This window comes from Haemaphysalis longicornis, unplaced genomic scaffold (assembly GCF_048455015.1).
Source record: "Haemaphysalis longicornis isolate Haplotype H1 unplaced genomic scaffold, Haemaphysalis longicornis Haplotype H1 scaffold_8, whole genome shotgun sequence".
Taxonomy (NCBI): domain Eukaryota; kingdom Metazoa; phylum Arthropoda; class Arachnida; order Ixodida; family Ixodidae; genus Haemaphysalis; species Haemaphysalis longicornis.
In genome coordinates this window covers 130,932,579-130,954,924 of record NW_027526445.1, presented here as the reverse complement: position 1 = coordinate 130,954,924, position 22,346 = coordinate 130,932,579, and the positions used below count along the sequence as shown (strand labels likewise).

Sequence of the window (22,346 nt, the reverse complement as noted above, 5' to 3'; positions counted from 1 at the left end):
TGCCTCGTTCCTAGTTTGTGACGCAATGACTACATCACGAAAAAATGAAAGGGAAGGAGGGGAGAGAAATGCCAGCTTTGTTTATTTCTCAGCAAGTACAGCATCTTTGCTTGTCGAACAAAAGCCGTGAGATCTAAGAAACGTATGATCTTGCAGTTGAAACAAAATTTCATTCAGCCTTTAGTGCTCCTGTAAGGAATGCCAAATTTAGTTATTGATTAGAAAGATGGATTAGGGCGAGATTGAGATAAATTTAGATGGAATAATTAGGGAGTAGTCATTTATAGTACGGCGGGATTAATGTGAAATAAAATGAATTAAGGTGGGATTAAGATAAACTAAAGACTTCAAAATAACGTGGCTGTTGTGTCAGCGGGTGGACATGTATATAAAAGATACCCAGGGGCTATATAAGAGGGGGTCAGAAGGACTCATGCTCCCTCCCCCCTCCTCTAATTTTTCAAACTACGGGGCCCATGTCCCCGGTCTCCGCACATGTAGGGAAATTATGCCTCTAAGACAAACACAACAAAACAACTGGCTGTAGTGGTCCGGAGCACGAGGCTCAATACGGCTGAGTCATGCAGCTAGAACGTCCGGCCCTTCTGCCAAAAGTGGTCGCTAATCCCCAGCTTGCCTTGTTTTTACTTACAGTGTTTATTTTTCCACAGGGCATGGATGACGGAGTATCAGGTTCTTATGAAGAAAGGTGATTAGGTGAACATGAAAATGCTCGCTTTGCGGAAGAAGTCGAGGCGGGAACGGTGATGGAGCACATGCGTCTATGCAGTGTATGCGGGTGCGTCGTCTACGCGGAGGCTCCTATCGGTGCAAGATCTCGCATCCTTGTCAAATTCAGGGCAGGGCAGGACCAGAGCAAGCGGTGGAAGTCGGATGTTGCATCGCTGCGGCGGAGCGTGTAACTTACGCACTGGTATCATTAGACTTTTGTTGTTTTGTAAGGACGAGTAAACGATTTCTTTCCCATAATTTTATTCACTGTGTCTATGTGCATTGTATCACGCATGGTTGATTGACTGATTGTAGAATTCAATGCGCCGACGCTACACAGGCGATGAGAAACGCCGTAGTGGAGGGCTCCATGTTATTTTGACCATGTGGGGATGTTTAACGTGCGCCGAAATCTTGAACACACGTGCGTTTCTGCTTTTCGCCTCCATTAGAAAAGCGGCTTCCACGGCCAGGAATCGAACCCGCGTCCTCGTGCTCCGTAGCACAACGCCACAGCCACTGAGAGCGAGATCAGAAGTTTTATTGAGCATTGATAACCGCGGGGATGGCTTCCTAGTCCATAAGTACAAGCATCGTCTTTGCACGTTCCGTACTCTCCGTCAGCATGACATGGTTTGGGAAGTGTGCGCTGGACAGGGCTGTCTCCCACTGCTTGAAGTCGGGGTTACAGAAAGGGGGTAGCTATTCCGGGTTGTGGCGACATTCCCAGACTACGTGGTATAGGGAGCCTGAATTTCCACAGAACTTGCCACTGAGCCACCGTGGCGGGTGTGCATCACGCATGAAGGCATACAGTGCAGTTCAATTGCCACGCAGTGGGTATGATTGCTCTTCCCGAACAAAACAAATAATAACTTAAATAATTATATACACTGAATGTTTGGAGTGGGCAGAGAGCTGTTTCATAAAATATTTAGTGTTTGGTTCAATATTCAGTTATAAAAGCCAGGGAAGAGTTGTCTGAAAAACACTACTCATTTCAGACACCGGGTAAAAATAACGCGCTCTAGTTTCCAGAAACAAATAATAATAATAATAATAATCGATTGACTTGAGCACCCCCTTGCAAACACTTCCGAAGCCTCTTAAGGTTAAAAGGTTATCCCAATAGCACGCCCAACGTTATAGTAAGGTAATAGCACGCCAGGATTTCACTTTTAATGCACCTATAAGCAGACTTAAGAGGCCCGAGTTTTTCATTTTTTCCATATTAGATATGGCCCCGAGAAAGCTAGAGGTGGGCAAGACGTGCTGTGTACCCAGTTATGATAAAAATACAGTAAAGGATCGGCATGTTTCCTTTCACCAGGTTCCCTGGTTACGCCGCCGTGGTGGCTCAGTGGCTAAGGCGTTGTGCTGCTGAGCACGAGGACGCGGGTTCGGTTCCTGGCCGCGCCGGCCTCTTTTCTGATGTAGACGAAAAGCAGAAAAGCCCGAGATTTCGGCGCACGTTAAAGATCCCCAGGTAGTCAAAATTAATCCGGATCCCTCCATTACGGCGCGCCTCATCACCTGCGTTGCATCAGCGCGTTAAAAACTAAAATAAATCAAATCAATCAAATCTTTCAGCAACTAGTAAAGGAAACTCAAAGAGGAGTCGGTTCGCCTGATAAATGACTGGCGACAAGATGGCCGATTTGCTTTCTGGAAGTCGTCTAAGCAACACAGAATATCATTTCAATCCACGTGCACCCAAAGCTTAAGTTGGCCAGCTGACAAATGTATCTCCATATTGGGCTGCCTCCTAGAGATGTCCTCCAGTGTAAATGGCCTAAGGGATTGTAAAAATGCCGTTTCTGCCGCGAGGTCCGCTTCCGGCTCATTCTCGATGTATTTTTTCATGTCCGCTCATTACAGGTTTATTATTCTTCGTGCACATGGTGTGGCGTGCAACCCATCTCGAACCCTGGTTCACATAGCGACGCGCCATGCCTGTTAGCCAAAGTGCAGAACGCAAACCTTGTCCCAGGCAATTAAAGAGCATTCTCTCTCTCTCTCTCTTTCTTGTCCCAGGAATACGTTGCATGGTCTAAAAGCCACATACCCAGCCCCCTGTTGTACCGATACCCTTACTAAGCTATATATGTTTTTCATTCTTCTTCATTATCAAAACTTAGCGTCAAGGTATTACGAAGATTTAGCTTACCGTGTTACCGTTGCCTTTGTGTTATCACGCCCCTGCGCATGCGCCAGCACTTCGCCACTGAGCTCCCTGCGCCGGCGAAGTGCAGCCTTGCGTCTTGATTACCGCTAATGCAGTGTGCTCGGCGATTGATGCTTAGAACAGCCAATAAAAGCAATCTCAGTTGATGTTGTTTATGACGTTATTCTTCTTACGACCACAACGTTGCTCAGATGGGCAATCAAAATGGTCGGCCTTCTTGTGCGTGCTAACCTTGCCGGCTTCAAGTACTTGAGATGAGTTTCTGGGCTCGCAAAGAGCTATTGTGCTTCAAGAACCGTACCAAGCAAGGTAGTGTAAGTTATTATGTAATTATTGCAACGAAGATTGCTCATTTTATGGCAAAATATTGAGCTGTGGTGTGAAATATGGTTTACGATAGTTGATGCTTATTGGTGATATCTGCATCATGTTTCCTTTCAAAACCGTACGGGAGGTGTACACAATTACTTCAAAAGAAAATTATTGTACCGTAAGTATCTCATTTAAAATGTCCGAGATTCGAACTATTTCACGCAGCTGTAAGCAGCAGCAAACAAATCTGAACAAAAATGTTTGTGTCACTTGCTTTGAGATTTATCCCTTAAATCTCGCTACACCGGCAACGGTGCGCTAAAACATGTCTTCCGCCTCGACAGATGGAAGGAATCCGATACATATGGGCGCATTCCCAGTGGCACCATGCTACAGCAATAACGTTCTAATACGGTAGCGTGGTAACACCGTAATCTAAAACTCACCATCAACCACTTTACCGTAACAACACATTTAGGTTACTTAACATAAGCTCCGATTGAAGAATAGTAAATATTAAATTGCTTAGATTTCCATCCACTGCAGCTTAATGATAACTAATTGAAACTGGGTACTATAACCACTACAGGAGCAGAAGTGTGCCACCATATTTTTGGTATAGCTTCAGTTCTCCAGAAAACAAGTTCGCCTCGAGATATAAGGAAATTTGTCTTTCAGTCGAGTGAACCTTTCATATAAACATGAATAAGCGTGCATGCATGCTAACGTGGCCCCGAAATAAAATCCTGCTGCGGCCGGTAGCTTGCAACCAGCGCACAGAATGCCCGAGGAATACCACGCACGAAAGGCTGGAAGAAACGAAGAAACGGCCAGGTGCCCAAGAAAACAAGTTTGTACACTTCCCGAAACACAATTGGCGCCTCTTTGGACGACATCACATCTGGTGCACACGTCGAGTCCCATTTGATACCTCGATAAACTTTTTGCTGAATGTAAACAATTTAAGAGAAAGACTTTGGGCACTCGACAGCCACCAGTTTTCTAGCCTTGCGATTTTGACGGCAAACGGTACCAATACCGCTGCCAGTGTATGCTCGCACCGACGACGCTCTCTTAGGTGCCAGAGCCACAGCATCACCGTGGCATCCAGCCACAAAATATAGGCCAGAATGGTTCGAATGAGCAATTCCACAAAACTGTACACTTATTTCCAGGCTTGAGGAACATATTGCACTGCACGTCGGCCTGTACACGTGATAGCAAATACAACTAGAGGACAGGGACTTGCACCCGCTACCTGTAAAAGCAGTTTCTGGTTTTGCTTAAATCACAAACTAAAAAAATGAAAGCCCTAGCTTCCACTCAATGCGAAAGCTGTCGGAACTGCAGAGCAGTCCTTCGCCATAACGGGCTGTGGCGACATTGTCCGCTCACTGCTACCACCCATCACAGTCTTCGCCGCCCTGTCTCACTCCTTTCTTGACGAATTGAACGGAGGTTTGTCCAATGCACTTCAGATTTCCCGACTCCGGAGTGCTCTCGCGCCCCCTACCTGAAGTAGCGGGAGCGGGAGTTCTGTTCCTTTTGTGCTTGCTTTCATCTAGCACGTGCCGGCGCCTAACTGCGTAGTTTCCAACGAGTTTCCAACCCAAAGGGCGTTCCTGACTAAATGGGTGGGGGCTGCCGGTTATACACAGATTTTGTTTCAAATGTACCTGCAGCTTTCTTTGCTCTATACAACGGGGAGATGTATTACAAGCGCCAGGGGTTCAGGAGTTTCAAACTGTTGTGACTGTATAAATCGCTTGTTCTTCGAAGCCTCTGTTTGGGTCCGTTGCGCCGTAATGCCGTGAGGCTATATTTGGGTCGGTTATCTCACTGCGCCGCCTGATTCCGGCAGTGGCTAGACATTGTGACAGCGAACGAGAACAAGGCAAGGCAGGTACGAGAACAAAGCAGGCCTTTAAAGTGCTCTGCACTTAAAAAGAGGGTGAACATCAAAAATAGAAACATGCGATGAGAGAACCCTCACCTCTGTATTGTAGCATCGAAGATTTCCGCCCTGCGAGGCAGTGTACAAAGCACCCGGCTGCTGTGGCTCCGGCCGCCACACCTCGAGCGATCTCACTTGTCCGGTTCTCCCGTGGTACTCGATCCACCGTTTGGGGTTCTTGGTAAGTGTAAGAATACAGATGCAGTGTGGCTTGAGATTGTATTGCCTCCTTGACAAGCACAAATGGTGCAAAGCAATATTACCTCTGCCTCTCCATAATCGGTGGCCAATGTAGTGTTCCTTAGAGGAGGACTGACACAACATTTTACAGTTACATTTTTTTCACTGCTACGGGCTCCTACCAGCTCAGTAATAAGAATGGCACATTAGATGGTCGAAAACAGTGCTAATATTTATTTACAGCCTCATTTATTCATGCTAGTTTCAGTTTCGATAAAACGAACACCAGCAAACCACGAAAGACAAAATGATATCCTCAAATGGTCACAGTATCCGATGTCATTTCAAGATATCCCTGTGACGTCTGTACAGTGTTTCACCCAAGGTCACCTCTTTGCGAGCATTCATGCAATATCACTACAGGTGTGTTATTGTAACATCATTAGGCGACATCGCTAGGATGTCCACAATGTTAGATTTTTCTTTATATTCAGAATTCGCAATCATAGCGGTGTACATATAGGGGCCTAGGACACATCACAGTGGGCCGTATACCTGTGCTGCAGGAGCATTTCGAAGGCCTTTGAGTCAAATGTCACTTGACTTGAACGACACTTATGAGCTAATGCACAACGTTTTTCAAATGTCTTTGGTTAAAATGCTATTTTAGCAAAGCAGCACCACCAACTACTTTAGAGGTTCTCAAAAGCATTTGAAAAGTGTACGGGCGTGCTCTCAGGAGAAGTTTGTGCATGCTGTAATTTCAAAGCAATTATTTACGAGTAAAAAATCAGGTTGAAAATGTACAATATTCATAATTATTCACTTTTTTTGTTTTATATCACTCGCTCTATGATTAAAGGTGACTTGGTACTGTGAACACCAGTGGTGCGAAAAAAAAAGAAAAAAAGAACAACTGGCTTTCAGTGCATTTATCAATAGAGGGGGCACGCCCCATTGTGGCAAATGGTGTCGTCATCTTCACAGAGGAGGCCAGAAGGGTGATTGGTATTGGCCAGGATATATGCGATGAAAGTATCTGTGACACGGAACGGTGTTAGTTTGAAGGAGCCGACACGAGCGTTCTTCCGTTGTAGAAATTATCCAGTAGGAAGTGAGGGGCGGGCTGCAGAATGTATTTCTGGTAGAGGAGGCATTAGTGCGCGGTGATATCTGTGCTCAAAATAAGGCTATATAGAGTGGATAATAAGGCTATCTAGAGTGGATCGGTCTCCGTGCTTAGGGGTAACAGAAGGGCCTGCTCGGGCAGTGACATCTCAACCAGCTGTGACGGCCACGTCAATACCTTCTAAGCCAGTGTGGGCAGGTGTCCACATGAGCTCCAAGGGCTTTGTGGAAACAGAACTAATAAAGTTATATGTATGTGTCTAATACCGATTGTGTGCAAGAGTTCATGATTCCGGTTTTGCGTTTTTCATACATTTGAGTGGGCAAATGCGACTGAAAAGCTCCTTGTTTAGCGCTTATTACATCGGAGCTGTCTGGCGCTAAATTTTGAGAAAAATTGCATGCGTCGGCTAAGAATCGCAGGCGCTCAAGTGCTGCTTAGCTCAGCTAAAGAGTAGCTCCCGCTACTTAGAGGAAGAGCTGCTGAGCAGCGCTTGAGAGCGTGCGATTTCTTTCCCGGGATATTTATTTCAATAAGTGTCTTGGGAAAAAAATACTGAAAGTGGCCGCTGAGACGTACGACTCTACGATTATGCCGAGTTTCATTTACTTCTTATAATTAGTTCACAGTGAAGTTGTGAACATAACAGAATTTCCCACTGCTGTCCGTCTAACAGCTATAACTCTTGTTTTACCAAACCTATCTCAAAACAAATTATGTGCACAGTGGCTGCTATGATCGACTCCATCATTGCGCCGAGTTTCTCATACGTGTCGCAATTAGTTCTCAGGGAATTTGCAGAGGCTACACAATTCCCTTCTGCTGTGAATACATGGCCGTCGCCGGTATGAGCGCCAGCTTGTGCCGGAATCACAAGCTAATCACTAGCGCACCTTCAGTGCGATTACGCCGACGCAGCAACACGCCCAAGCAAGGTCCGGGACGCGCTCTCTTGTTTGTCTCTTTTGCTCCCGCCTCCGGTGTGGTCAGTCGTGTTGTACAATGTGCAAATAAAGCCTTTCTTTTCAATAAGTCTTATTCGCCTCGCCATGCAACCTCAACGCCCCAGCCTTCACGCCCAGCCCTCACACCGGAATAAGTATAATTACAGCGAACGGATGTAACTCTTCTTTCTCTGATACTATGCCTGAAGAAATTACGTAACTATTGGGCGTTAAGATGACTATATCCTACTTCCGCATTTCATGTACTTGTCGCAATTAGTTAGTTCAGAGTGCAGTCGTAAATGTTGCAGCATTCCCGTCGTCTGTCAATACATGTCCGTTTACGGTACAAAGTTGAAGAAATACGAAAGATCGTCGTGTAATGATTTAGAAATGTTTTATTGGTGTACAGTGAAGCGACATTTTAGCCAGCTGTGAGATTCCAATGAATAGTTTTGCCTTCCACTTCATGGTGCTGAACAATTAACAATGCAAACAAAAAAAGCAAGACGACGAAGGAGCACACAGACATATCGCACAGATATGTACGTACAAGCTGACCCGCTCGCAATCCATATAACATCGGCAACAATTTAAACAAGGAAATTTTATTTGGCCATCCTTGTACTGAACTTTCCCGTGTTGCTCGTTTAACCTTCTTTTAGCCGGAAAGTTGGGGGAAGTTCAGCTGTAAAAACTTGGGGCAAAGCATCATCCGTACTGACGCAAGCTTACCTGACACAACCTCACAATTGCAATTTTCCACACAAAAACCAACGCCGTAGCGGTCAACACGGCTCTCACACTTACACACGCGCGCGAGTGGCGTTGTGGCCATGCAGCAGCAATTGGCTGTTGCCGTAAGGCAGATATGAACTAAGTTGGCATAGCTTGCTTCCTTTGGTAGAATTCAGGCCCGCGATAGCAGGGCCAGATTTCTCTCAAGTATATATTAGTCTGGAACTCTATGGAGGCGGCAACCATGACAGGAGGGCACTCATGACATCACTGTTCTTGTCGCACTAGGGCCGGCCTGGACGCCTCTGTACGGAAAAAAATGACAGCATCTCCACTTCGTAGATGACGGCGAGGGTGCTGAGTACGGGGACTCGAAATGACATCCAAGTTGCGCCCTCAGTGACGTAAGATTTGCGCCCCAACCGTCATTCGATTTGAAGCGTGAGTTGCACCTTGATTATTCCCTAAATGAAACTGTAATTCACGGCTCAAATCGAATTTCGCTTGATTTTCGCTTGATGGTGGTGTGTGCACAGATAGACGCGGACGGACATTGGGAGGTCCTAAGGTACTCCGCACCATTACAGGCGAGGGAGTAAGCCGTTTGACTCTCGGGTACTAACTGACGGTCATAGCCCAATTTGCAATAATAAGAAAAGAAACGGTCGTAGCCCAATGGGTAAGACGGCTGACACTAACTTTGCCTGGTCTACCCGACACAGGCTCGAATCCTGCCGGTGCCTGTGTGATTTTTTGCGATTTTAATGCTATGCGCATGGACGCGGACAGACATTGTGTGGCCCTAAGGTACTCCGCGCCTAAATGCGAGTGCGCGCACGCGCGTCCACACCGGCCGTGGTGGCACGCGTCCGGACACCATGACGTCAGTCCCAAAACTGTGACGTGATGCAGAACGCGCGGCAGCGCGCGCCAACAGCAGCCACCGCTACTTCGGGGGAGCCCGGACGTCGGCAGGATGGGGCAAGGCGCTCAATGCGCCATGCTGATGTCAATGTCTCTTTCTCGTGCGTACAAAGTTTAAAATTGATTTAAAGTATGCCACACTGAACGGTTGCTGTTCAAGCTTCCTCGGAGATTCTCCATATGCAAAAGAAGCTTTTTACATAGTTATCTATAGTTTTACATAGTTATTTGTGTTCTTGACTGGTCGCGGTGCGCATTAGTGTGGTCCTTGACACGTGCGTTTTTTTTACCCGCCGCGGTGGCTCAGTGGCTAAGGCGTTGCGCTGCTGAGCACGAGGTCGCGGGTTCTATTCCCGGCCGCGGCGGGCGCTTTTCTGATGGAGGCGAAAAGCAAAAACGCCCGTGTGTGCGAGATTTCGGCGCACGTTAAAGATCCCCAGGTGGTCAAAATTAATCCGGAGGCCTCCACTACGGCGCGCCTCATCGCCTGCGTTGCGTCGGTGCGTTAAACCCTACAATCAATCAATCAATCGACACGTGCGTTTTGTCAGCGTTGTAATCACCTTTGGCAAGGTGATAGTGCGAATTTGTCTTACTGCCGGGTCGCGGTGCACATTGTGAGGTATTTGGCACGTGCAGTCTGACAATGCCTTATTTGTGATGTAATCGGGGGTGACAAGATATGAAGCCACGTGTCTCTTCAGCGTGGAGTATATATATGTGTGTGTTTTTTCTAATAAAATCCGGTTGAGAGTTCAGCGCTGTGTCGTCGTTCATTTTCCTTTTGTCCCGTTCGTTTTGCGCTGCTTGTTCGATGTGGTCACTATGAGCCAACTAGCCGAACTTGTCACCCTTTTTTTTGGAGCCCGCTGATCGACTAGAAAAGGTTTGCAAAAGAACAAAAGTGGACCAACAGTGCACCCACTTTGCTTTTCCCCTAATCTGATTGCAGAAAAAGAACGAATAAGGGATTCTTTCATTCACACATTCCTACTAGAGGCTCCGGGCCAGATGAAAACTTAAGTGCACCTTTGAAGATACCGGGTCGTTGTGCCTCAAATTATCTCAAGAGGTTTCCTGAACTGAGTGTAGCTACGCTGGCCTGTAGTTTATTAAATAAAACTTTATTCATTCAAGTTGTCCCAGCCAGAATGACGTGCCAGAGTGCCTTTCGCATCAATAGCAAACGTGGTACAGTGCAACAGAGCACCAAACGGCCGGTGTAGTGATCCTGTTCCATTGGGGGCATCGATCGGGCCTCTGCCTCTAATCATCATCATCATCATCAGCTTATTTGGGTCAACAAAATCCTGGATACCTTGGAGGCTACAGTAGAAAGGTTCAATCATGCTAGGAAGGCTTTTGGGGACACAAACAGCACTCCCTCACCAGAGAAGGATCTGGCCACCCTGTTACAAAAATGCCTTATGGTCGTCTATTGAAAAATGTATGGTGAGCTATGGCCGCCTATGGGTCTCTATGGTCACCCATAAAAAGGCATAAATTAGGCTATAGCCAGCTATTGAAGTTTTTATAGATCCTGCACTAAAGACTGTAAACCATACAATTCTCTTTAGACGATTATAGAACATCCTAGTGTGTTTAGTCTATAGAGTCACAACTATTCAGGTAACTGTAGCCAGCTAAAGAAATATGTATGGCTTTAGTTCTATAGACCAGCCGCGGCAAAGCTCTTTTGGCTGGCTATAGACCATTTTTTAGCTTGAAGTCTACAGACTCAAAACCATTCAGCTGTCTTTTGCCAGCTATTGAAAAGAGTTCGTCCTAAAGCTATAGAGAGAAAGCCATAAAAGTATCATTCGGCTGGCTATAGGCCGTTGTTTCGCTCTAAGTCTACAGACTTCAAACCATTCAGCTGTCTTTTGCCAGCTATTGAAAAGAGTTCGTCCTAAAGCTATAGAGAGAAAGCCATAAAAGCTCATTTGGCTGGCTATGGGCCGTTGTTTAGCTCTAAGTCTACAAACTTGGAACCATACGGATGTCTTCTGCCAGCTATTGGAGAGAATTTGCTTTAAAGCTAAAGTGAGGCAGCCATAAAAACTTCTGCGACTGGGTACAGTACAATTTATAACTGTAAACCTTTAGATGTGTGATAATTAAGCAACATTTTGCCGGCATTAAGAAAGCATTTGGCGCAGAACTTACAAGCCTGCATCCATAAAGGCTTCTTTAGCTAACTACATAGTAACATAAGGCTCCAAGTTTCCAGCCGCTAATCAAAAAGTGTTAGCCTATAAAGGTATAATTCGAGCAACCATTAAATCCTATTCTGCTGGTTTCAATATGACTTATGACGCGAAATTCATATACTCATGATTTACCTAGCTACATCTACAACACAGATTGGATAACGATGACGAGGTTGATCGGCCGGTTATATGAACGTATTTGTTCAATAAGGTTAGGTACTTATTATACCAACAATACTGGAAAAGTACAATTAAAAGAAGCTACTCATTAACGCTCAAATTCAGGTTGCAACTTTGGATACTGCGCGTCCGCAAAGCTTGCAAATGAACGTTGACCGAAAGACGTATAATTTCGTAGAATTATTCCTCTGTGGCCCTTCGCTGCCGCGCTCAAGTGAAAAAGCCGGCTTCTCTGAAAATGGCCCTCACAGCGAAGCAGATTGGAAATAATTTTCGCGGCGGCCCAAGGTACGCTCTCTCAGAAATATGCTGGAAGCTGCGAACAACCGCATTCTTTCTCCCGCGGACCCCACTTTCAGATTAGTCATCGAGAAAGGGGGAGAGCGACCCACGCTGGACCGAAGGAGGCGCGGTGAAGAAATTCTGGGAAGCGATGAAAGGGTAGGGGGGACACCCCTGCTTCCTGTTTTATTTTCTGTTGTTTGTTTGGCATACTGGTTTTTGGCGATGGGTACCGAAGGACACGGCCGGGCGGCCCGTGCTGTGTTAGTATTCCTGCGCGCAGCAATGCTAGTGACAGACAATGTTCCCTGAGTACTGAGAACAGATACAACTTTTTTCGGATGAAGAAAACAAAACATTAAGCGATCTTGTATTTACCAAAAAAAATTAACACCGAACAAGTTAGAAAAAGATCGAAAGATGGGCATGTATCTCCGCACTATTTGCTATCGCGATGGACCTGCTCATACCTGGATGTACTCAGTCAGCCACATTTCGTCTCCTTGCTCATGTGCGCGGGCATGGCACGTGTTGCCTGGTGCTGGGAATTTCGACTCGACGGCAATGTGCTCGTGTAGATGGTGTGACGCCAACTTTTTGGTGTCGTGAATTTTGGTGTTTACGGTGACAATGTTACGATTAATTCAACATCAACTTCAAGTCATGCGAAAATGGATATCTGCGATACTGTGACAGGAATTTCATCGTACTCAAAACTCTAGGGTGAGTGATCTTACGAACTGAAGAGACTCTATAGTGCGAGAAATACAGGACTTTTTTTGGTGTCACGAATACTTTTCGAAACTATTCTGCACCACATGGACACTGCAACGTAGACAGAAGTGAAGATTTGGCCGCCGGGATGTGACAAAAATAATTTTTTGCGAACTGAGAAAACTTACAAGGACCTAATTGAGTGAACTTGGAAAAACGTTTTTTTTATCATTGCATTGTGTGCGACCATCTTCATTGTTTTATTGAGAGTGCATTTCCATTTTAGCCACCGAACTTGCAGCTGTGTGCGTTGAGTACTGAGTGTAATGAACGACTTCTGAGTGCTTTCTTTTCTGTGGACTACCCAGCACCTGTAGGTATTTGTGTCTCGGCGGACGTTCGCGGGGAATGTGCCGCGTCGTATGGCTGTCGAGCGAGTCACTTAAGCGTGAGCCAGAGTGTTAGAATGCGTGTGCTGTGTTTTTTGATCGGCGTATGTGAACAACTGTTTACTGGTGGTGAAGTAGCGTAGATAGTAGCCATTTATGTGATGAATTGAATGAATAAACCCCTTGATTTTGCTTTCCTTGAATGCCTGTGTTTAAGCCTTTTGTGAATGAAAACTGGCGAAGTGTTTGCTATCGCAACCTCGCACTCCCCCTATATCGCTGAAGTGTTCACGTACCATATATTACATAATGCACCTAAGTGCCACATGACAAGTTCTAGAGATCTGCAAGGCTCTATGCCGGCATGGCAGCGTGCTAATAATTTCTCAGCGGCTGCTGCTGTCGCTGTGTTTCAAGTAGTGGTGATTCTCTTCTGGCTGCAGCTCATGCAAAAATATTATATGGTCGGCTATTGAAAAACCTTCTTATGGTTGTCTTTAGCTATTTGGCCCAATTATCTTTAGACATTTCTATGGCTGTCTTTAGCCATTCCTATCGACATTCCTATGGGTGTCTTTAGATTCTTCTATAGCCATAGCGATATCGAAAGAAGAGCTAAAGACACCCATAGGGATTTCAATACGAATAGCTAAAGACAACCATAGAACCGGCTATTGAAGAAGCTAAAGACACCCATAGGAATGTCGATAGGAATAGCTAAAGACAACCATATATCCGGCTATAGAAGAACCTAAAGACACCCATAGGAATGTCGATAAGAATAGCTAAAGACAGCCGTAGAACCGGTTATATAAGAAGCTAAAGACACCCATAGGAATGGCGATACGAATCGCTAAAGACAGCCATAGAAAAGTCTAAAGATTATTGGGCCAAATAGCTAAAGACGACCATAAAAAGGATTTTCTATAGCCGACCATACAATATTTTTGTATGGGATAGTAGTTGGCCCAACCCCCTCATGAGCGACCTGCCTCTAAGGATCCGTTATTTCAAAGCTAGCAAAAAATAATCGCTACAGTCCAACGCACTGATTACAATACCAGTTATAACAATATATTGGATGTAGCAATGAACAGTTGCGGCACCATAAACTTCGCTATAATTTGTATGGTAAAATAAACTGCTTATTACAACGGTTCTTTTCCTTATTATTGGTTATAACAATTGAGCCCGACTGTATGAGCCTGCAGAAAATACAGTATTTGAAGAAAGCAGTGCCATTTTAGTAACATGCAATGTGCCGATCATTAAAAAAAGACACAGTCAAGGATTTGATGCGGAGACTTCCTCCTAAGAGAAAGACGATTGTTCTTTCGTGAGGGCCCTGTGGAGTCGGTGGGCCCACGCATGGATAATTGTGGGCGCTTGGCCATGCGGTTACATTTCGGTGTAGTAAATATTGGGTGAATACCACTAATCGCTTGCAAAAGTAACTTTTTCTTCCCAACCCTGTTATAACAATTACTGTTTATAACAACGACTTTATTGTTCCCCTAAATATTGTTATAACTGGGTTACACTGCATATCTTAAAACAAAACGAAATTTCGAACCCTTCCATTACTCTGTATGTGGAAGACCAGCGAAGCTGTATTGGCAGATAAATACATTGAGTCATGTGTGGAAACTTTATACATTAATCAAATAAAGACGCGTATAAATTTCTTGGAAATTATTTCAAATTATTTCTCTTATAATTTATTTCAGGATAGTTTCAATAAAACCAGAGATAGCAGTTTTTTGTAACCATACTCCCTCAGTAGGCTGCTGTATATTGACAGCAGACAGGAATTCTATAGCGTTTACAACCTCACTGTGAAATAATGGGAACAGGTAAAATAACTCCAGGTAATAATAGAGTCATCTTAGCGGCCGATTTTAGTAAGATTTTTTTCCAAGCTATCTATTATAGATTGATAGATACAGAGCCTTTTATGCTAGCTCTAGAGCGAGCGTGTGCAATTATTTTTCGGCGCAACTCAACGCACACCCAATTTAGGTACAAACCTAGTGCAATACAGCACGGCAGGAAAATAATGTTAGAACTGTGTCCACGAGTTTGCGCACAGGCACTCTTTACCTTGAGGGAGTGACGTCTGACACCCAAACTGGAACTGGAATAGATGAAGTCACCATCGAGCTGCAAAAAAAAAGGTCATGGGTGAGAGAGCACCGAAAAAATGTCGGTGTCCAAGGGTTCGTACACCACCATAACGGGTGCACTTTTATGCTAATGTGCTCCACTTAGACGACACACTCAAGGGAAGCCTACCGCCACGAACGCGACAGTTTTGGGCGAGCAGAACTGAAAAAATAAGCAAGAATGTTGGTCAATTCTCCCGTAACAATTCTATAAACAGACATTACCGTGTAAAAGGCTGCACAGAATTGAAGAGCAACCGCACAAAAGTTCCACTACTTTCATGATCAGCTTAAATCGCTATTGATTTACACTGAGGGTTTATGAAACTACTTGCCATCTTTGTAGTTTATTGAGTGAAACGTCACAAGTGCTTTACCAAGCCAAGGCCCTTTTTAGCCACGAACTCCCGATTTCGATAGAGTTTGAGCAGACCTAGTAGTCTAGGATTCATTTGCGAAATGTATACAATAAGCTGCACACGACAGCATCATTTGCAAGCCGAATACAGTTCTTATAATGGATACGCGATCATGCAACAGCAGCTATTTGCATAGTCAGATATGGCTATCATCCGAACCCTACTCCACCTCAACACAGAAACCTTGGCCTGCTGCACAAGCACAGCTGTACACGCAAACCAAGTGGAGCTAACATTGCGAAATAAAATACCACGGCCGAGTCCATCAGGCTGCAAGTTAATCGGGTACTAACACTAATTTTTTGTGGGAATATTATTACACAGTTCACTTCCTTTACTCAACAGAATACCCTGCCTGAACTGTGGGCGGCCTGCGGCACGTGAAACATATATATATACTTCAATTTTTTTCTCATTTATTGCGCTGACCGAACAGCATGCTGAGTGACGCGCAGAAAATGGAAATCAGTGTGACATGACTCCGCGAGTCGGAAAGAAGTGACGTAGCCATGTGACTTCAACGCTCATCAGAAACTCGTGACGTCGCTTCACACACACGGTCTGGGGAGCGGCACCTGGGCACTGCTGCGTTCACAAACTGATGCGCGTAGCCAGAACTACCGGTATAACCGTCGCCCAGAAGGGCACTCTTGCCAAATATAAAGTTTTACGCATGGAAAAGGATCATGCAATATAGCCGGGAATCGCAATAGAAGTCGCCATCAGGACTTTTGTTGAAAGTGGTCTTCCAATTTCCTTTGCAATATTAGGCCTAAACACCTTCAGGCAGCTCAGTCGCTCAGCTCCGGCGACGGGACGGTCGAAACAACGCGTACGCCAGCCTCTACAGTGTTTTGATGTCTGCACAAATAGGTGAAGTCATACCGTGGTTCTGTTCACGCGCCCGCCAGGCTGGAAGCAAGGGCAACTAAAGCGGACGATTTTCAGGCCACTGAGTGTAATTAATTATCGGGCGCTCAAGCAATTGAAGGGGCCCTGACACAAAAATTTTGCATAGTGTTTTTTTTTTTTGCAATAAGTAGCTAATGGCCTATTTATCACGTGTAGAAAGCTCATTTGCTTCAGCACGCGACGGTTGTTTAATTAAAGACGTTTTTAATGCGGCCAGTCGTAGTTTCGGTTTTAGCAGGTGCGGTGTAAGGCTGGATTTTGTATAAACAAAGCTGCCCATGTGACTGTCTGATATCATAGAGCAGAGCTGCCGTAGCACTGCCGTTTGCGCGTCGGCGGCAGTTTCTGCTAATGCCTCTAAGTTCTGATCTCGTCAGCCGCCTAATTAAAAGCTACCATGGACGTGATGCAGGCGCTGCGTGTGCACATTACCGCAGCAGCTAGAGAACGACGCGCGACGCTCGAGACAGTGGGTGGGGAGATGCGCGCTAGGAGCAGCCGGCCGGTCTGCCTACAGGTCTGCCTACATATGTGTTAGGCTTGACACTGCGGCGGATATTAGATTTCCGCTCTCGTAAGCGGTGCAGATGACGATTTTTAATGCAATTCGCCATCGCCTCATTAACTCCTTTCTCATATGTGCTGCCGTGTATGGGAGTGAGTCCCATTTCGTACAGCGGTAACAAGCTATCGCTCGAGCTACCTGCGCCGGCCTGCGCCATTTCGCGGCCGTGGCCGCCATTTGCGCAGCGACCGTGCGGCTCGCTCAGTGGACTTTTCGTGTCCACGGCGCGTTTTCGCGTCCATTGTAATAAAAAAACAATAAAAATAGAGTGCCTGGAATCGTTGCAGAACTCGAGAGCAAAAGCACCGACCTCCGATCGGAGCGGCGAGGAGGCGAGTAACGCTGGCATAGCGGAAGCGGACGACACATATTTATTTATTCACAATACTGTAAGCCCTGTCGGGCTGTTACAGAGTGGGAACTACATCATACAATGACAATTCTAATTTATCAACAAAAGATTCAACTGTGTCTACATTTTCAAAGAAATCTGCGACAAGACAGCTCCAGTCGACAATCGTTCTGACAAGAAAAGGGTTTGTAATGTCTCAATTCTTGGTGTGTAGGGCATTGGTGGGTGATTTCTTCATGATGAGACTCTTCCTGGGGGACGCAAATAGAGATTAGGGTTTAAATTGAGCTTATTGTTGTAAAGCTGATGCAAAAATTTTAGTCGTGCGATTTTTCGGCGAACTGAAAGTTGAGTGATTTTAACCTCAGTGAGCAGGGATGTTATTGATTGCCTCCTCTCACAAATGGAAAAAAATAAATCGCGCTGCTAGCCTCTGAACACGCTCCAGTTTATTTGATATTGGTGGTGCGGGTCCCAGATTACACTAGCATATTCTAAGGTAGGTCGAAAAATAGTTTTGTACGCCTGAAGTTTAACCTCAGGAGGAGCACCTCTTAATTTATGTCTCAGTAGTCCAAGTTTGCGCTGAGCTGATCCGCAGATATTGTCGATATGGGCATTACAATTTAGTGTATCTCTAATTGTCATACCAAGATATTTATTTTGGGTGGATCTTTTGATTTGGTTCGTGTTCACTGCATAGTCAAACATCAATGGCGTTTTCTTGTTTGAGTCTGTCATGCAGGCAGACTTCTTAGGGTTGATTTCCATATCCCATTGTGCACACCAATTGGAACGAGTGTTTAAGACACCGTTTAAACAAGTTTTGGTCAGAGACAGTCTTCACACGTGTGAACAAAAGACAATCGAATCGTCAGCAATCAATCGCACTTCAATATTGGGATGTACACCACTTGCAATGTCATTAATGTAAAGCAGAAACAAAATTGGGCCTAAAACCGACCCTTGCGGCACACCAGAAGAGATTGACAAAAAGATTAATGTTCTCCGGCTATTTCCACAAAATGTCGGTGATTTGTCAGGAAAGCTTGAATCCACCTATTTATTTGTAAATTCACACCGTAACCATGGAATTTATTTAAAAGTTTCGCATGACATACCCTGTCGAAAGCTCTTGATAAATCTAATGAAATAACATAAATTTGTTCTTTCGAATTCATAGCTGCAGCAAAGTAATGAACTGTTTCAAATAACTGTGTCACAGTTGAAAGGTGTCGGTGAAAACCATGTTTTTTTGCTGTAAAAGAGGTTGTTATTTTCGAAGTACGCGACAAAATGTTTACCAAATATGTGCTCTAAATCTTTACACACTGTACATGTAATGGACATGGGGTGATAGTTTTCAACCATCAGCTTGTCTACAACTTGGGGCACGGGCACAATCCTTGCTAGCAGCCAATCACTCGGTAAGCACCAGTTTCCAATGAGGAGGCAAAAATTTCGACTAAGAATAATACAACCCATTCGCAATAGCGCTTTAAAAACTCGTTCGGTATTTTATCGGGCCCTGAAAACTTCTTGTTATCTAATTTTAAAAGCAAGTCAATTATACCTTCCTTAGAGATAACAATGTCATATTCGTAATGTCTGCCATGTTCTTGATTTATCGAGGCCATGTCCATTGGGCTAGTATATGTACTGTTAAAGAAATTGTTAAAAGCTTCAGAAACTGAAACTGGATCACTGCAAATCTTTCCATTTAAAAGTACACTGGTTGTAGCCGGATTTTACCCAACCAAGTATCTCCAAAACTTCTGAGGTGAACTTTTCAAATAATCAGCCAACGTTGTCAAAAAAATGTTTTTTAGCAGTTTTTAACTCCTTTCGTACCTGGGTACTAAGCGCAGCGATGGAAACAGAGTTTCTCGGTCTTTTTTGTTGTGCCTTTTGTTTTGTTTTGTTATGTCGATTAATTGTAAGCACTGTCGATTAATTTTGTAAGCACTTCTTTCTTTTCGGCACAAAACGAGATAAGCATTCACTCACAGTACCTGTGAAGTGTTCCAAAAGTTCATGCATGTTATTCCCTCTGGACATCTTATCAAGAAGAGTTTCTAGTAAATAAAGACTGGATGTGTCATCGGCTTGTTTGAAATTGTAAACTTCTACGATTGCGTTCTTTACTATACTCTTATTAACAATTTTAACCGTGGCCCCGACAATATTATGGTCAGAGATCCCTTCCTCAATTTCGACTGTATATTGAAACGTTTCCTCTGACAAAAATAGGAGGTCCAGCAAACTCCGGCACTGTCCTTGTATTCGCGTGGGGCTGTCAATTACCTGAATAAGACCGTGTCTTGCCATAGTTTCCAATATGCATTCCGCGTGAGGCTTCTCTAAAGGCCCAGGAATGCGCGCCTCCCAATCTATAGATTCGAGCCAAGTTGAAATCCCCCAGCATATTATCCGGCTTTTGGTACTAGTTAGGGTTGTTAAGTGATCATCTATTTTTTTAATGAATTCTACAGGGCTTCCCGGGGGCCTATAAATGACGCCAATAATTACTGCTGTTTCATCAAAAAAATATCTTGCACCAAGCACTTTCGCGGTCATCTAAAAAACCCGCCCGCATCTTCCCACGGGGGGAACTCGAGTAAATGCGTCGCAGAGTGGTGGGGGTATCGCGTTAATGTTGCGTAATTGGGTATGGTTTGGGAATGCTTAATTGTTATTTCGTCTTTATTATTCTTATTTTTTGAATGAAGGAGAAGCGAAGGCAAGGAATGTTAAGTCAAAGTCTGTCTTTATTGCTTGGTGCCAGCCAAGCAAAGCGTCAAGTCAAGCAAAAGCAAAGCAAAGGCGCCCTTCACTGAATTCCGAACGCGCGCTCCGCCGCTTATATACACACCGCCCGCGTTCGAGGGAGAGGAGTACGGGAGAGACACGCGCATGCGCACACTTCCGTACACAAGCGCGCGAACTTTCCACGCACCCACCACGCCGTTATCACGTGTACACGCCCTGCCGCCGTTACTGTTGAGCGCGACGCAGCGCACGGGTAGCTACGACGCATGCGCGCACAGACGCGCTCCCCCCGCACCGCCGCAGCTGTTGTTGAGAGCGACGGAGCGCACGGGGTACACGCGCCCCTCCCACACCGCCGCAGCTTTTGTTGAGAGCGAGGTGGGTATGGGGGAGAGACGCGCACCTGCGCCTCGACGCGACGCGCATGCGCAGTAAGCGTGTGGACGGCGCCGACAACATCGACGAGTGACGTCGCGAGCCTAAGAAATGCTCCGCATTTAAAAGGGGTAACTGCTCATACTTGATGGAACCTTTAATCAGTAATGCTACACCACCCCACCCCCCCCTCCGTTGCCCGATCTTTACGGATTACGCTGTATGAACTTGGAAATACTTCGTCATTTGTAATTTCTTCGTTTAACCATGTCTCAGTTATGGCAATTAAATCAGGTTCATGCTGTAACGATACGCAATCCAATTCTTCAAGCTTGTTCACGACACTTCGAGCGTTTATGTGTAGTAGCTTAATTACATTGCTAGCCTGCTGTCAATCCCGATCCCGCGAAGCAGTTCCGTTATCACTGCGCATTCTGGCCCGAGCATTAGACTTCTCGTGATGTGTTTGGATGTTGTTTATTTACTCCACATCAAGCGGATGTCGATTGCGCGAGTTCCTCCGCTGGCTGCTCGGTTGCGTTTCGGACACTTTAAAATTGATTTTAAATATGAGCCGTTTTTTTCGAGATGAGCCAGATCCACCTAACGAGAATTTGAGAACCAAGCGGAAGTCTGTTACCGGACGTAAATGCAACGCCGTTAAAGCTATTATATGATATATTTTACATATCAGCAAGGGGAAGTTTATGGCCACGAGTAATTAAAAATTATGCCATGAATTGTAGCAATATTGGGGTGATAAATTTGGATTTGGCTCAAATTGAATTGAAATACAGTAGAATCTCGATAAACGGAAATCGCTTAAACGGAATTGCCGCTTAAACGGAACAGGAGCCTGTAAGTTGGTTGGTTTTGTATTCAGATAGCGTAAAAAAACTCTCGGTAACCGGAACTAAACTTTTAGCGTCACCGTGTAAACGGAACCAGAAATGGAGCCCTTGTGAAACCCATTGGCATGAGAATCAGATTTTTACTGTTCCGGCCCTTTCGTTTTTTGTCTTCCTCCATGTTCTTTTTAGCCTCGTTGGCCTCGTAAGCCTCGTCTCGTTCGTGGTCAGCCGTGTTAGCGCAACGAATGCAACATCGCAGTTTCCGTTCAAGTCGTTCGGTCTCAATTCAAGACGCCCGATGTTACAGGTCTCAGCTCCTGCCGCCTCGTTCATGTCATCGTTCTATTCGCGCTTCATTACCGCGTTGCCGTCTTTCAAATTCAGTGGCACGTAAACACTCACGAAGTTGAGACCTCTAGCCTCCGTGAAGATGCAGTTGCGAAGACTCAAACAAAAATAACTGATGCATTTTGTAGTGCACAGCGACTCATTGTTGCCAAATCAACTTTGTGAATGCTGTGCCTAAACATCTAGTACTTTTCTTGCTTTGTGAAACACTACGAGCTACATTCACTTTCTAGTGCTTAGCGTTCCATGGAAAGGTATTTGCACTTTCACACATCTGTCTCAGTAAACGGAACTCCTGTTAAACGGAATTTTTTTCGGTGCCTTGAAGTTCCGTTTATCGAGAGTCTACTATACTCGAGTTGATGCAGTATTCGCATGAAAACTTTATTTAAATTCTAATCAAGGCATGTGTATCCCCTGTGAAATTCCGGACACCACTGAACACATTATTTGGACATGCCCTCGATTTCAAACTGAAAGACAGGTTCTCCTAGACACCCTTCCCGCTAACTTACCACCAAATTCTTTAAATGAGCTCCTGCATCCCTCCTACCCACCTAATTTATCGAAGGCAGTGTGAGACACTCACCTGCATTTCATTGCCCAACCCACTATTTTCCCCTGCTATTTCCCACCCATACCCGTCGTTAACCTTAACTTATCGCTACCCCTAAGGGGGTCTGATGCACTAGCAAGAGACCCCCGGGTGTTTTTTGTACA

The 22,346-nt window shown here is 45.1% G+C and overlaps 3 protein-coding genes across 9 annotated transcripts in view; all 3 read right to left on the bottom strand.

The window, feature by feature from the left end:
• LOC144149214 (uncharacterized) overlaps positions 1-22,346 on the bottom strand; it is a 268,987-nt gene that overhangs the window by 63,769 nt on the left and 182,872 nt on the right. The gene's annotated exons all lie outside the window — the stretch shown is intronic.
• Positions 1-22,346, bottom strand: part of LOC144149209 (uncharacterized) — a 273,731-nt gene that overhangs the window by 137,956 nt on the left and 113,429 nt on the right. The gene's annotated exons all lie outside the window — the stretch shown is intronic.
• LOC144149212 (uncharacterized) overlaps positions 1-22,346 on the bottom strand; it is a 112,802-nt gene that overhangs the window by 40,081 nt on the left and 50,375 nt on the right. For all 5 annotated transcript variants that reach the window (XR_013318233.1, XM_077680747.1, XM_077680748.1 and 2 more), the window contains exons 8-9: positions 14,974-15,033; positions 5,223-5,360 (exon numbers count right to left, since the gene is read on the bottom strand). Coding sequence is in view for 4 of the 5 variants with exons in the window: in XM_077680747.1 (XP_077536873.1) it covers positions 5,223-5,360; positions 14,974-15,033 (198 nt within the window). In the remaining variant the exon portion in view is untranslated. The remainder of the gene's footprint in view (positions 1-5,222; positions 5,361-14,973; positions 15,034-22,346) is intronic.